The sequence below is a fragment of the Cyclospora cayetanensis genome, unplaced genomic scaffold (assembly GCF_002999335.1).
Source record: "Cyclospora cayetanensis isolate NF1_C8 unplaced genomic scaffold, CcayRef3 CcayRef3_contig_15, whole genome shotgun sequence".
NCBI classification, from domain to species: Eukaryota; Apicomplexa; class Conoidasida; order Eucoccidiorida; family Eimeriidae; genus Cyclospora; species Cyclospora cayetanensis.
In genome coordinates, this window is record NW_020312092.1 from 207,145 (window position 1) to 219,169 (window position 12,025).

Below are 12,025 nucleotides of genomic sequence, written 5' to 3' on the forward strand. Positions count from 1 at the left end.
CTTAATAGAGAACCGGTTGCAGCGCCAGTATGATGCGACGTGCGCTTGGGACCGTCTATCCAACCTGCTCTGCTGAATCGCTTACATGGGAGCTCTGTTTCGTACTGTCAAGGTAAGGACTCTACCTCGCTTACCATACATAAGATGAATGGTGTTAAAGATGCCAAGAGTTGCTTCTTCCTAGCGATTCCATGTGAAATAACCTCCACAGCGCGCCGCTGCCACACCTGCATGGCCACCATTGAGTCACATAGGGGAGAGCTAGGATTAACTTATTGTGCATAACTCTCAAACAGAGGATACCGATCATCATACTAGAAACCAAAATCAAATCTGAAGTAGACTCTAGCAGCCCCAATCTTTGCATCCTGCCTCCCGTTCCCGTAAGTAAACCCGCCTCTGGGATTGTGCTCATAGCAGGCAGATTGCACCTCTGTGCTGAATCCTTAGTGAACAAATCCACTTTGCATCCACTGTCAAGTAAACATAAGGATACTTGGCCATCAGAATTGGAAGAAACGCTTATCGGGATAAGCTGCACTTTGCCACTTTCTAGGATGCTAGGGGGAAGAATGAACTAATTTATCTGTATGTATGTCTAGCTGATGGCAGATAGATATCATTTTAATACGGCCACACTCAGTGGTGTGTGTGTGCGCGCTAGTTGCTGCGAAGGACGGGACTGCTTAGAGGGTGTGGTTGCCTACGTGCACCCTGGCTGTCCGTCTCCCGTTATGTCGCGAGATCTGAGGGGCGGGTGTAGAGGAGGCCATATGCTCCTATCATTCAAGTACACTTCTTTAAAGTCTGGAATATGTGCCTTCTTATGGAGTCCTTTGATAAAAAGTTACACTACCCCGCTACTCTTCAGCAATAGCGGCTTACGAACCGCCGAATCCAGCAATCAAGTCTTTCCTTCTTAATGTCATGGTAATTGTGTAGCCAAAACCGTTGAATTTTAGTCTGCCCGCTATCCTACACTGGGTCTGCAGGCTTACTGAGTTCTTTAGGTTACTAGTTGAGACAATCCGCATGTAATTGAGTGATTGTTATCCACGAGTTACGTTCACAAGTCATACTTATACCAGAGTCTACTCCCGTCCCTAACACACTCTCTCTAATAAACAATGCAGCAATGTCTCCGGCGTAGAGAGCCTTTATCGGCCGTATTCTTTGCTAGACAGCTCGGGGAATGGAGGGCCCTGACCAGTACGACCACAGTCGTCTAAAGCTCACCCCCAAGAAGCCTTTGGCGCCTCTTTAGCCCGCAGAAGAATGCTTTTTCTACCCGAGTAAATGCTGCAAGGTGCAGAAATGGACTTTTGGAGTGCCGTTGCACTGCGTTCCTCGCATGGGCACACACGGTGCCCGAGGCAAGCGATGCAGAATCGCTCTCTGGACCAGTCCTCAGCCCTCAAAGAGGCATACGCACTATTTGAAGCATCTTGTAATAATATATGCGCCCAAAATTTACGATGCTCATAGGAGAAAGTGCCCTCTGGGGCCCCTTTCCTCTGGACGCTCCGCCACCCACCCACCCGAACACCGCCTCCACCAGCCTGCGAGGCACGCAGGGCTGCTGGAGGAGGCTTCGCAGCGATTACTTTGAAATCCCTGTTATTTCCTAGGTAAATGCCTTTTATGCGAGGCCCCCGTAGACCCTGAAGGGCTGCCGGGCATCTTCTTTCAGGCTACCGCGCGCGTGCAGGAGTTCCCATGCGTGGTTGCTTCGTTTGAGGCGGCTGCTGTGAGTCCACAGGGCCCGTACAGCCGGCTGCCCAGCACTGGAGCCCCTTATTTGTGCTGAGGTTTGTGGGATCAGCGCACGCCGCTTGTGCGAGACTTCGTAAGAAGACGTTCAATTCGAGGTGAGTCCAAGGAGGCTCCCTACGCGCCCCCTTCCCCCGCCGCAGCATCGCAGTGGGGGCACCTGAGGGCTCAAATTGCGGTGCTATTCCTCTCGGGAGAAGCCCTCTCCTAGGAGGCAAGCCGCCTCGATTGCTGGCGGCGGGGGCATTCGCGAGCCAGCAGCACCTCCTGTTAGCGAGAATGGAGAGCGCCAGCACGGAGGCAGAGTGGCGGATCTCCTCGCAGCCGCTTCCTCCTGCAGTACCGTCGGCAGACGTAGGCACTCTCCTTCCGCCTGCTGGGGCAGACTCCTCGACCCCCCCGACCAGCACAACAGCAAGAAATTCCCCAGTAAAGGAGGCGGCCATGCCTCCTGACCGACCCCTCTCTCCTCCTCTCGCACGCCTAAGTTTTCCGTTCTCCGCAGTTTGGGAGCTCAGCGGCGTGCCCCTTGCGTCGGAGGAGGAGGCTGCGCTCTACCCGTCCCTGCTGCCGCTGCTGCCCCCTTCTTCCAAGCCATGCATGCGCCGATCCTCTGCCCACAGCGGTGCCTCCACATCGCCGTTCCGGCTGACCAGCAGCTGCTTTCCGGACGCCACGGATCGTGTAGAAGACAGCTCTCTAGGGGAGGCTCCTATTGTGGGGGCTTCTGAGAACCTCAATCCGCTGCTGCACGAAGAGCAAGCCGTCGGGGGGGGGGGCGAAGCGACCATTTTCGCGAAGAAGAGAGGGCCAGCGTCTTCGGCAGCCTCCTACCCACTGCTGCAGCAGCAGCCACAGCGCGACGACTGCCCCTCCTCACGCAGTTCAGGCTCCCCTTTGATGGCATTCAACTCTCCCGTAGCGTGCTCAGAACGGCAGCCTTGCGCGAACTCCGATCCACGGTCTGAAGGCCCCTTCACTCCTCCGCAGACAGCCTCCGCATGCACATCTGACCAGCGCATTGAGGCTGCTTGGCAGCGGCATCTGAGGGCTGTGGGCAGCAAGAGCAGCAGCGCCAACGCCGCCCTCTCAGAAATGCGACTTAGCGAAGAAACGCGCCGAAATACCAGGATCAACGCCTCCCCTATGAGCAGCAGGAAGCTCTTTGCCACGCTCGTGCCTCAGCAGCAAAGGTCTCGCCAGCCTCCTGGGAAGAGAAGAACCAGCAGCAGCAGTCCTCTGCTGCAGAAGCAAAGTGGAGCTGCACTGTTCACACAGAGTGCAGCCGCGACACCACCCCTTCGGCGAGTTCCCACCCTACCGATGCAGCTACAGCAGCAGCTCCTTACACCTGAAGAGCCCCCAGGATCGGCGGAGACAGCAGCAACTGTGCCGGCTGCTGCTGCAAAGACGCTTGCTGCCGCTGTCGAGCAGCCTACACCCGAAACAAGCCCTGTCAAAAGCATCCTGAGAGCGCCTTCAGTCTCCAGAAGCAAACGGAGTCTCTCTTCACGCCGGGTAAACTTCACCCCCACGCCAGAGCAGCAAGCCGCAGCAGTCGAACTCCCTGGAGACGCAGTGGACCCCAAGGAGACACCCCTGTCGAAGGCACCTCAGGCTACTCCAAGTGAAACAGTGCCCTTCTCCTCCACCCTGGCAAATATAAACGAATCGCCAGAAGCAGTAGCCACAGCTGCAACAGCTGCTGCAACAGCTGCTGCTGTGTCTCCTGCTTCCGCGCTATTGGCATCCAGTGCGGAGCGCTCAGCGCGGTCTTCCAGCTTATCCGTCGCCTTCGCCTTTCAGCAAGAAGAACAGGAGGAGGAGGAGGAACAGAGGGAGGAGTCGCGTGAGCAGAGGGAGGAAGAGCAGAGGGAGGAGGAGCAGCTCCTGTTAAGCCGGGAAGCTGGAGTCTTTGATGGCTCTCCGCCGATTGCGAACCGTTTCTCTGAGAATTCTCCGTTAGCTCCTGCAGCGGATGTCGAGAAGCAGCAGCAAGCGCAGCACGTTCGTTCTTCGAGCAGAAGGGCGGCCTGCTTTTCCCCCGCAGCCAGTGTTGAGGCTAGAGGTGTCACACTGCTGTCTTCCGCGGCGATGGAGCTACTCGAGGCAGCAGCAACCCCCGAAAGTGCAGCAGTCGAAGTGTCTGAAGCGCTTCCAAGATGGCGTGCGGCAAATGGAGACGAGGAGGGATCCTTTTTCGACAGTGAGGACGAGGCCCCTGCAGGCGCAGCAGTAGATACTGCAGCGGCGGACTGCTGTGCAAAGACAGCAGCAGTAGCAACAGATGCAGAGGCAGCTACAGCGGCAGCAGCAACAACAGATGCAGAGGCAGCTACAGCTACAGCAGCAGCAGTAACAGCAGATGCAGAGGCAGCTACAGCTACAGCAGCAGCAGCAACAGCAGATGCAGAGGCAGCTACAGCGGCAGCAGTAACAGCAGATGCAGAGGCAGCTACAGCGGCAGCAGTAACAGATACAGAGGCAGATGCAAAGTCGCCTTTTTGCGAGTTTCGAGGTGCTGCTGATAGCACAGACCTTGGAAGAAACGCCTTTGGCGAAGGGGCTGCAAAAGTGCGTGTCGTGGGCAGCGATGGTGAGACTGAGTTGTTGTTGCAGACGTCTTTTGGCGTGGTGATTCCGAATCTAAATGAGCCTTCGCATGCTGATTCCACGCCGCTCCGGAAGGCCCCTGCCTTGCCGCCTTCCGGTCCAGAGGCGCGTGCAGCTGCTGAGGCACACTGGCAGGCAGCCCGTGCTGCTGCTGCTGCTGCTGCTGCTGCTGCTGCTGCTGCTGCAGCAGCAGCAATTTCAGAGACCTCTCGCGATGCGGCCTCAGAGGCAGCCGTCGTTGCCTCACAGCCACTGCGTGGTGGAGGGGACGCTGTAGACAAATACTCGGAGTTCTCCGGTGCAACGAAGCCTCTGCAGCTGCAGCAAGGCGGAGGCTTTCTGCCCTCCTCGGGCAATACACCTCAACAAACTTTGGAGACTGCCGTATGGCAGCAGCAACAGCAACAACAACAACAGCAGCAACAAGCTGAGGCAGGCGCCCCCGTCGTAGGCTCTTCGAAAGATGCAGCGATCCGGACAGACGGCGTGCTCCTCTTCGCCCCTGAAGATGTTCTCACGTTCTGCGCAACTGACACACCGACGCAGGAAGCAGCAACCCCAGGATACAAGCAACAACAAGAGCAGCAAGAGCATCAGCAGCAAGAGCAGCAACAGCAAGAGCAGCAAGAGCAGCAAGAGCATCAGCAGCAAGAGCAACAAGAGCAACAAGAGCATCAGCAGCAACAGCAACAAGAGCAACAAGAGCAGCAGCAACAAGAGCAACAAAAAGAGCAACAAGAGCAGCAGCAGCAAGAGCATCAAGAGCAGCAGGAGACGGGGAATCATGAGGCAAGCGACGTCTCAGAGGCCTCATCGAGCCCATTGACGCCATTCGCTGGGCCAGATCCTCTGAGTGGCGATGCTCCCCTCTCTCCCCGATTGGTCGTTCCCATGGGTATCGGGGAGTCGCGGATCATCTGCACTTCCGCTGTCTCGTTCCTCCTCAGCGTTCGAAATCAACTGGAATCCGAAGTAACACGCGAGCAGGGCGTGATGACGACGCAGCAGCAACGGGAGGAGGAGCAACAGCGAGAGCAACAAGAGCGAGAGCAGCAAGAGCAGCAGCAGCATCAGGAGCAGCAGCATTACCAGCAGGAGCAGCAGCAAGAGCAGCAGCAGCAGCAGGAGCAACAGCAGGAGCAGCAACAGCATCAGCGGGAGCAGCAGCCAGAAGAGGCTGCAAGCTTGCATGAGGCGCATCAGCAGGCTGAGGGCGCAAAAGACTGCGCCACGAAGGACGAAGAGCCGAGCAGACGCTTGCAGCATCAAGCGATTCCCCAGCAAGGAGGCGCTTCACCTTCTGCTGCAGTTACTGGTGATCACCAGCAGCAGCAAGCAAAACAGCTACTTCATCAGCAACAAGCAGCTTTCTTAGCAGAGGGAGGCGTGGTACCGACGGAAGCGTCGTTTGCTGCATTGGATTTAGAGGAGAATGTTTTAGAAACTGAGGATCCCAGTCGGCCATGCCTTCTCCCTGCAGTCTCTGTTGGAGACATGCGCAGTCACGCAGATAGCCGCAGCTACCACGATACTGAGTGCGTCCCTGAAATCGCTAGCAGTGGCGAAAGAGCAGTGCATGCGGATGTGAGCAGCAGCAGCAGCAGCGATCGCAGCAGCAGCAGCGATGGCAGCAGCAGCAGCGATGGCAGCAGCAGTAGCAGCAGCAGTAGCAGCAGTAGCGATCGCAGCAGCAGCAGTAGCAACGCCGCCATCAGCAGTGATGGTAGAGAAATTCAGCTTGACGATGGCGTCGGCAACGAGACTCGTGGCGGTGTCTTTGGAAACTCCCAGTGGCGTGCTCAGTGGAGGGAGTTAGACGCTATTACAAGCAAATTGTTGCAAGGGCTTCCACAGGCTCTGGCAGTTATTGCTGAGGACGATGCAGAAAGTGCAACAGAAGTAGTAGCAGCAGCAGAATCGGCATTAGAAACAAGAACGGCACCAGATCTAGCAGCCACGAAGACAGTCGGCGCTTCTTCTGTGCGTACTGGGGAGGAGGCAGCTGAGCGGCCTCTTGAAGCAGCTGCTAGTTCGGATGCGGACGAGCCCACGTGTCTCACATGGTTCGAGTATCGAGATGAGCTGCTGCGGCAGGTAAGGGCAGCTTTGAAGCTGTTGCTGCACTTGCAGGAAGACTGCCAGCCCGTCTGTCTCTGTCGGCAGCGGTGCGGCGTAGTAGTTCGTGTGTGTTTGTGTCTGTATTTGTATCTTTCTTTGTGTCTATGTTTGTGTCTGTATTTGTATCTATGTTTGTGTTTGTGTCTGTGTTTGTGTCTGTGTTTGTGTTTGTGTCTGTGTTTGTGTCTGTGCTTGTGTCTATGTTTGTGTCTGTGTTTGTGTCTGTATTTGTATCTTTTTTTGTGTCTATGTTTGTGTCTGTATTTGTATCTATGTTTGTGTTTGCGTCTGTGTTTGTGTCTATGTTTGTGTTTGCGTCTGTGTTTGTGTCTGTGCTTGTGTCTATGTTTGTGTCTGTGTTTGTGTGCTGCTGCCATTAGATGCCCGCTCTGTGCGGATGCTATTGGTTTGCATGCGCCTTTTGCCACCCACCGCTAATAATACAGCATGCGTCATTGCCTGTGCTGCAGCTTTGCACGCCGCTGAGCCAGCCAAAGGAGGACGCGGCTGCGCAGGATGATGATTTGGAGGAGGGCAGCAGCAGCCTGCAGGAAAGCGGAGAAGATCCGTCGGAGCTGCAGCAGCTGTTGAAGCGTCGACTGATGCATCGCGGTGTAAGGGCTGCCACAGAAGCCGCAAAACGGCTCCTGTCGCAGCCAGCCAAAACACGCGCTGCCTGGACTGCTGCATACGCGGAGACGCAAGAACTGCTGCAGCAGCAGCTCCGGCAGCAGCTCCAGCCCATCTCTCGACACACCACTCAAGTGCTGCAGGTATGTGGAAGCCTGACCTGTCGTGGCTTGCATCGCTCTGCATGGAGGTCGGTGTAGCGAAGAAGCAGCCGCAGTCGCATAGACTGCGCGTCCGTTACAGAGGCAGCCTTATATAGATATATATATATATATATATATATATATATAGATATACATGTATACATACATCTATATATATACAAATATGTATATATATATTTATTTATATACATACATTTATATATATTTAGGATGGGGAGGGCATGTGTTGTGCCTCTTATGCTGCAGCAACTGGAAGAAGCTCTGGAGGAGGCAGCCTGCCGAGTTGAGGCTGCAGCGGCTGCGAAGCGTCGACGCCTCAGCAAAGAGCCATGGGAGTCTGACTTTATGTCAGTTTGCTGCTGCTGTGAAGGAGTAACCCTTGCTGCCGGCTGAAAAAGGCCATGTTTTCTGCGTCCTCGAGCTACGTGGGGTGTTGCGGGTTGCTGCATGGAAATTCTCCTAGTTCCTGGCGTGCAATGCGCTGTGTGCATGCAGCGGACTGGCGGAGGAGCGCCATGTTGCGCTGCAGTCTGCTGCCAGCGGCGTTGATGCTGCTGCCGCATCTCTTGGCAAATTGTTGGAAGAGGAAGCTCAGGTAAGCGAGCGTTTCTGAGGCCGTCTTGGCTCGCTGCTTCACTGATTTAAAAGAGCGTTTTCTTGTGTTTTTATGCATCGGGCTGCTGCGTTCCTTCGATTGGTTGTGTGGGTATGAGTTTGCATGTATTTATATGTATATGTGTGTGTTGCATGTTTCTTTGTGTTTGTTGCATGAATGCCAGCTGACGGAGGAAATCACAGCGCTCGAGTCGGAGATCATGAGCTTCAGCAACACGAGTGCCGATCTGCGGGTATGCACACCTTCAGGGTTGGCTGAGTTGGCTGTCTGTCTGAATGCGATGCTTAGGGGGGACAAGAAAAGGAGGAAGGCAGGTTCCTTGGATCTCTCTCCGTGTTTGTGTGTGTATGTAGTGCGGCGTGCATGGCCGGTGGCTGCTTGTCTGCTTGCGTCTGCTGCCTCTAAAGGCCTCTTGCGAGGGAGGGACGTGTGTTGTTGCGCGTGAGAGTTCCCTGGGTGCTGCAGCTCCTCGCGGATATTCACCACAAGGAGAGCATCGTAAGAGCCTTTGAACGCCTCAGCGGCGTCCGCATTCAGAAAGTCAGCCCCACAGGTTTGGTGGCAGAGCTCGTGTGGCCTCGATCGCTGCCAGTTGCCGACAGTAGTGCTGCGCTCACAGCGGCGTCTTCCCTGAGCTCGAGCAGCTCGCCGAACCCCATCGCCGCGGCAGCAGGCTGTTTCATTGCTCCTACTAGAATTACCATCTCGTGGGAGAAGGCCGAGTCGCGACAGCAACAACAGCAGGAGCGGCAAGAGCAACAGCGGCAACAGCAGCAGGAGCGGCAAGAGCAACAGCGGCAACAGCAGCAGGAGCAGCAAGAGCAACAGCGGCAACAACAGGGGCCTACTGCGCGGCTCCTGCCTGCAGGCGGTGGCGTTAGAACGGCCATGGCTCCAGGAGCACTTGTCGCTGCAGCGGCAGAGGCAGCTGCAGCGACAACAGTGGCGAAAGGAGGACGACAGGCAGGTTCAGCAGAGCCGCGGACGCCTCCTCGTCAGCGCATGCACATCATGACACCCTGCCTCCTCACGGGAGGCCTTTCGAGCGACTATGCTGTCTGCACGCCGCTGCTAGTCGCTCCACACCGGAGAGTTCGCTGCCTCGCTGTGCCAGCCGCGACGGACTATGCGGCTCAGCAGCAGCCTGCTGTCGCTGCGTCGCGCGTGGACGATGCTCTTCAGAGCTCTCTTGGTGCTCAGAGCGCGCCGCATGCAGCCCAGGCAAAGCGCTGTCTGCCAATCACGAGCTGCAAATTGCAGTCGCGTTTTCCGCTGCTCCGTGCAGCGGCAGCGGAGGCTGGGGCCCTACTGCCGCCGCACAAGCGCTGGATGTACAGCTTGCAGAAACTCCGCTACTTGCTGCTCGGAGCCGTGCAAAAGTCGCTGCAGCAGATGCTGATGCACGTGAGCAGAGGAGCCATAACTGCTTCTCCTGCTCCTGCAGATTGCGATCAGGAGAGAGGGAAAGAGGAGGGAGAGAGGTTGCAAGAGGCGCTCGGGCAAAGCGCGAGGGTCTCTGCCATGCTGCGCCTTTAGCGTAATACGCTGCACCTGCATGCACTGTGTGAGGGCTGCCGATTTATATTACGTTCTGTGTATGTTTTGCGATGGCAGCAGGAGAGCTGTGACGGCGGATGGGATGCAGCAGAGTCCACGACTAAGGGTGCAGCGAAAACGGATATCCCCAGGAGTCGCTATCCAGAGGGAGGATCACCAACAGCAACGGCAACGATGCCACGCTGCCTTCGGCTCACGGGGGCTGTGAAGGATCTGAGCGGTGGCGTGGATGTGAGCAGCAGCAGCAGCAGCACGAAAGCAGCAGCAGCAGCAGGCGCGTCGTCCGAGAGTCTTCTGCCATCCGATCCTTGCTTTCCAGATCTGTCGACAGTTAGGGCCCTGCTGCTGCATGCGCATGCGGCTGCTGGAAGAGTGGCACTGCTGCATGACCAGCTGCACCTTCTCCTTCGATCCTTCACGAACGTTACCTCCGTCGACTGTACGTACACCTGGCGGCGCGTCCTGGTTGCTTCTGCTGCTAAGAAGCGAGGGGGGGAGGGGGGGAAGCCCTCCCTGGTGTTGCAGCTGTTGGGCTGGCTGGCGCGTGCACGGCATGCCTCGTGTGTGTCTCTGCTTGAGTTTCAGTTTTATATCGGACAGATGCGCCTGCGCTGCCTCATTTGCTCTTCAAGACCCTCTTGCTGCCTGAGAACGACGAGCTCCCCGTGTTGCAGTTGCATGTGACGGTGCGTCTGTGTGCTGGTTGCGTGCGGCAATGCTGTGATTCACGGAGGATCTCTGCTGGCCTTTCTTGCCGGCCTGAAGCATGCTGTGGGTGAGGGGGGAGGAAAGGAGTTCGCTAGAGCGGCGGGGGAGGGGGGAGGAAGGGGAGAGGTCTGATGAGGAATTTTGCCACGCTTGCCGGCCTGGTGAGGTATCCTCGTTCAGTGCAGAGAAGTGATGCGGATGCTCTTCTTCCATCTAGGCTTTGCAACGAGGGTCTGCAGTTTGGGCATTGAGCTTCAGTCCGTTTGTTGGTTGAATCTCCAGATTATGCACAGGCTACTCGATGGGAAGGGGGGCATGCTGCTGCTTGTGGGCTGCCTGCAGATGGATATGGATGAGGCCCTCTCCCGCGGCTCCTTCTTGCTGGCAGTAGCGGCTGTGAACGTGCAGTGTTTTTCCAAGGTCGATGACTGCTGCAGCGACGGCCAGGAGTCTTGCAGAACCCTCCGTTGCGCGCTTGCCAAACGGCTAGAGGCCTTGTGGTGAGGCTGCCTTTGCGTGGTTGTGCGGTGCCGTCGCTGGTGCTCGCCAATATCCCTACGTGTTGTGGCCTTTCTCCCCTCTTGAGAAGCACCCCCCATGCAGGGGTTTCCAGAGAAAGCTGGAGGTCCTGTAAGAGACTCTCGCATGCGTGCGCTGTTTTTCGTCGCTTTCTGCAGGGATTCGGAGAAGCAGCAGCTTGCCGAGGAGGCTTGGAAGAAGGTCTTCTCGGATGAAGGCCTTGTCGAGGTTTTGTATGCGGCGTGCAGCGAATGTGCGTTGCGTCGCCCTTGGCTGCTAAGGGCTAAAGATTGTGTCTGCTGCTTCGGGAGTGCTTCTGCTGCTGTTGCGCTGCGCTGGCTGCAGTTGGGTGCGCGAGGCCTCTGCAAGCCGTCAATTGCGGGGGCATGCTGCTGTGAGGCTGTTGTGGCGTTGTAGGTGGCTATGGCCGCGCGGTTCACGACTGCTGGCGACTGTGCCGGTTAGAAGGTGTCGGGGTAGCAGAGGAAGATCGTCAGTCATTCGAGGCGTGGGGAGCGAAAGAGGCCGCGACGCTAGGGCACTGGGTAGCTGTCCTTCAGGAGGCAGGAGCTTTGCAGCCTGCTGCCCCTCAGGAAACAGCGCTGTCTCCCACTGCATTGCAGTAGTGGCTGGCAAGGCGCGCAGGGACGAGGGAGGGAGGGAGAAAAGCGGGGATGTTGTGCCTCTAGAGGCTGAAAATCCTCAAGCGTTTAGCCGAGTTCTCACCGCGCAACGCAGAGCAAGCACTTAAATGCGTGCTCCATCCTGAGCGTAGTGTAGAGAGCAGGAAGGGGGCTGCAGGTCCTCTCTGGTATTTAGTGAGATCGTAGAGTGCATCTTTGGTGTAGAGAGCAAGAAGTGGGGTCCAGGCCGATCCTAGTGGTTTTGGAAGATTGTAGATTGCATGCAGAAGCTTACGGCCCTCTAGGCACTCTGTGCATGCTTGCGGTGGAGCCCGCATCTTGTGTTGAGGTCGGACGACTCTGCTGTTGACGCATGGGCTTCGAATGGCGAGGCCTCGTGTCTCAGAGTGCTGTTCGGCTCTGTAGCGTGTGCGGCTGCCCGAGCATTTGTCAGGCAGCAAGGCCTTTTGCGCCTTCCGAAAGCTCAGCCTATGCGACTTTTAGAGAAGTCGTCGCGCGCCTGCACAGCGCAAGCCAAATCGAGACGTGGTCACTAAGCGTCTTTGTTGTCTCCTAGAGCTCAGAGGTCAGCGTTTGCGCAGCACTCGCCGTGATGAGACCCTGCGTTCTTGCACTGCCCAGTCCCCGATTCCTACGTCCCAGGTGTTGAGGGGGCGAGCGCCATGCTGGAGAGGCCTTCAAAGACT

General features: G+C 56.7%; 2 protein-coding genes across 2 annotated transcripts; one reads left to right on the forward strand and one right to left on the reverse strand.

Annotated features, from left to right (window-relative positions):
* Positions 1–154: 154 nt before the first annotated feature.
* On the reverse strand, positions 155–4,434 carry LOC113147178 (antifreeze protein Maxi-like). Its single transcript, XM_026336832.1, has 4 exons — positions 4,427–4,434; positions 4,062–4,308; positions 3,712–3,965; positions 155–560 (listed from the first exon to the last, which is right to left on the reverse strand). The coding sequence occupies exons 1-4, from the start codon at positions 4,432–4,434 to the stop codon at positions 155–157; spliced, it is 915 nt and encodes a 304-aa protein (XP_026192617.1).
* Positions 4,433–6,389, forward strand: LOC113147179 (ras-interacting protein RIP3-like). The gene is made up of 5 exons (XM_026336834.1): positions 4,433–4,480; positions 4,519–4,893; positions 4,966–5,652; positions 5,977–6,271; positions 6,382–6,389. The coding sequence occupies exons 1-5, from the start codon at positions 4,433–4,435 to the stop codon at positions 6,387–6,389; spliced, it is 1,413 nt and encodes a 470-aa protein (XP_026192619.1).
* Positions 6,390–12,025: the final 5,636 nt, after the last annotated feature.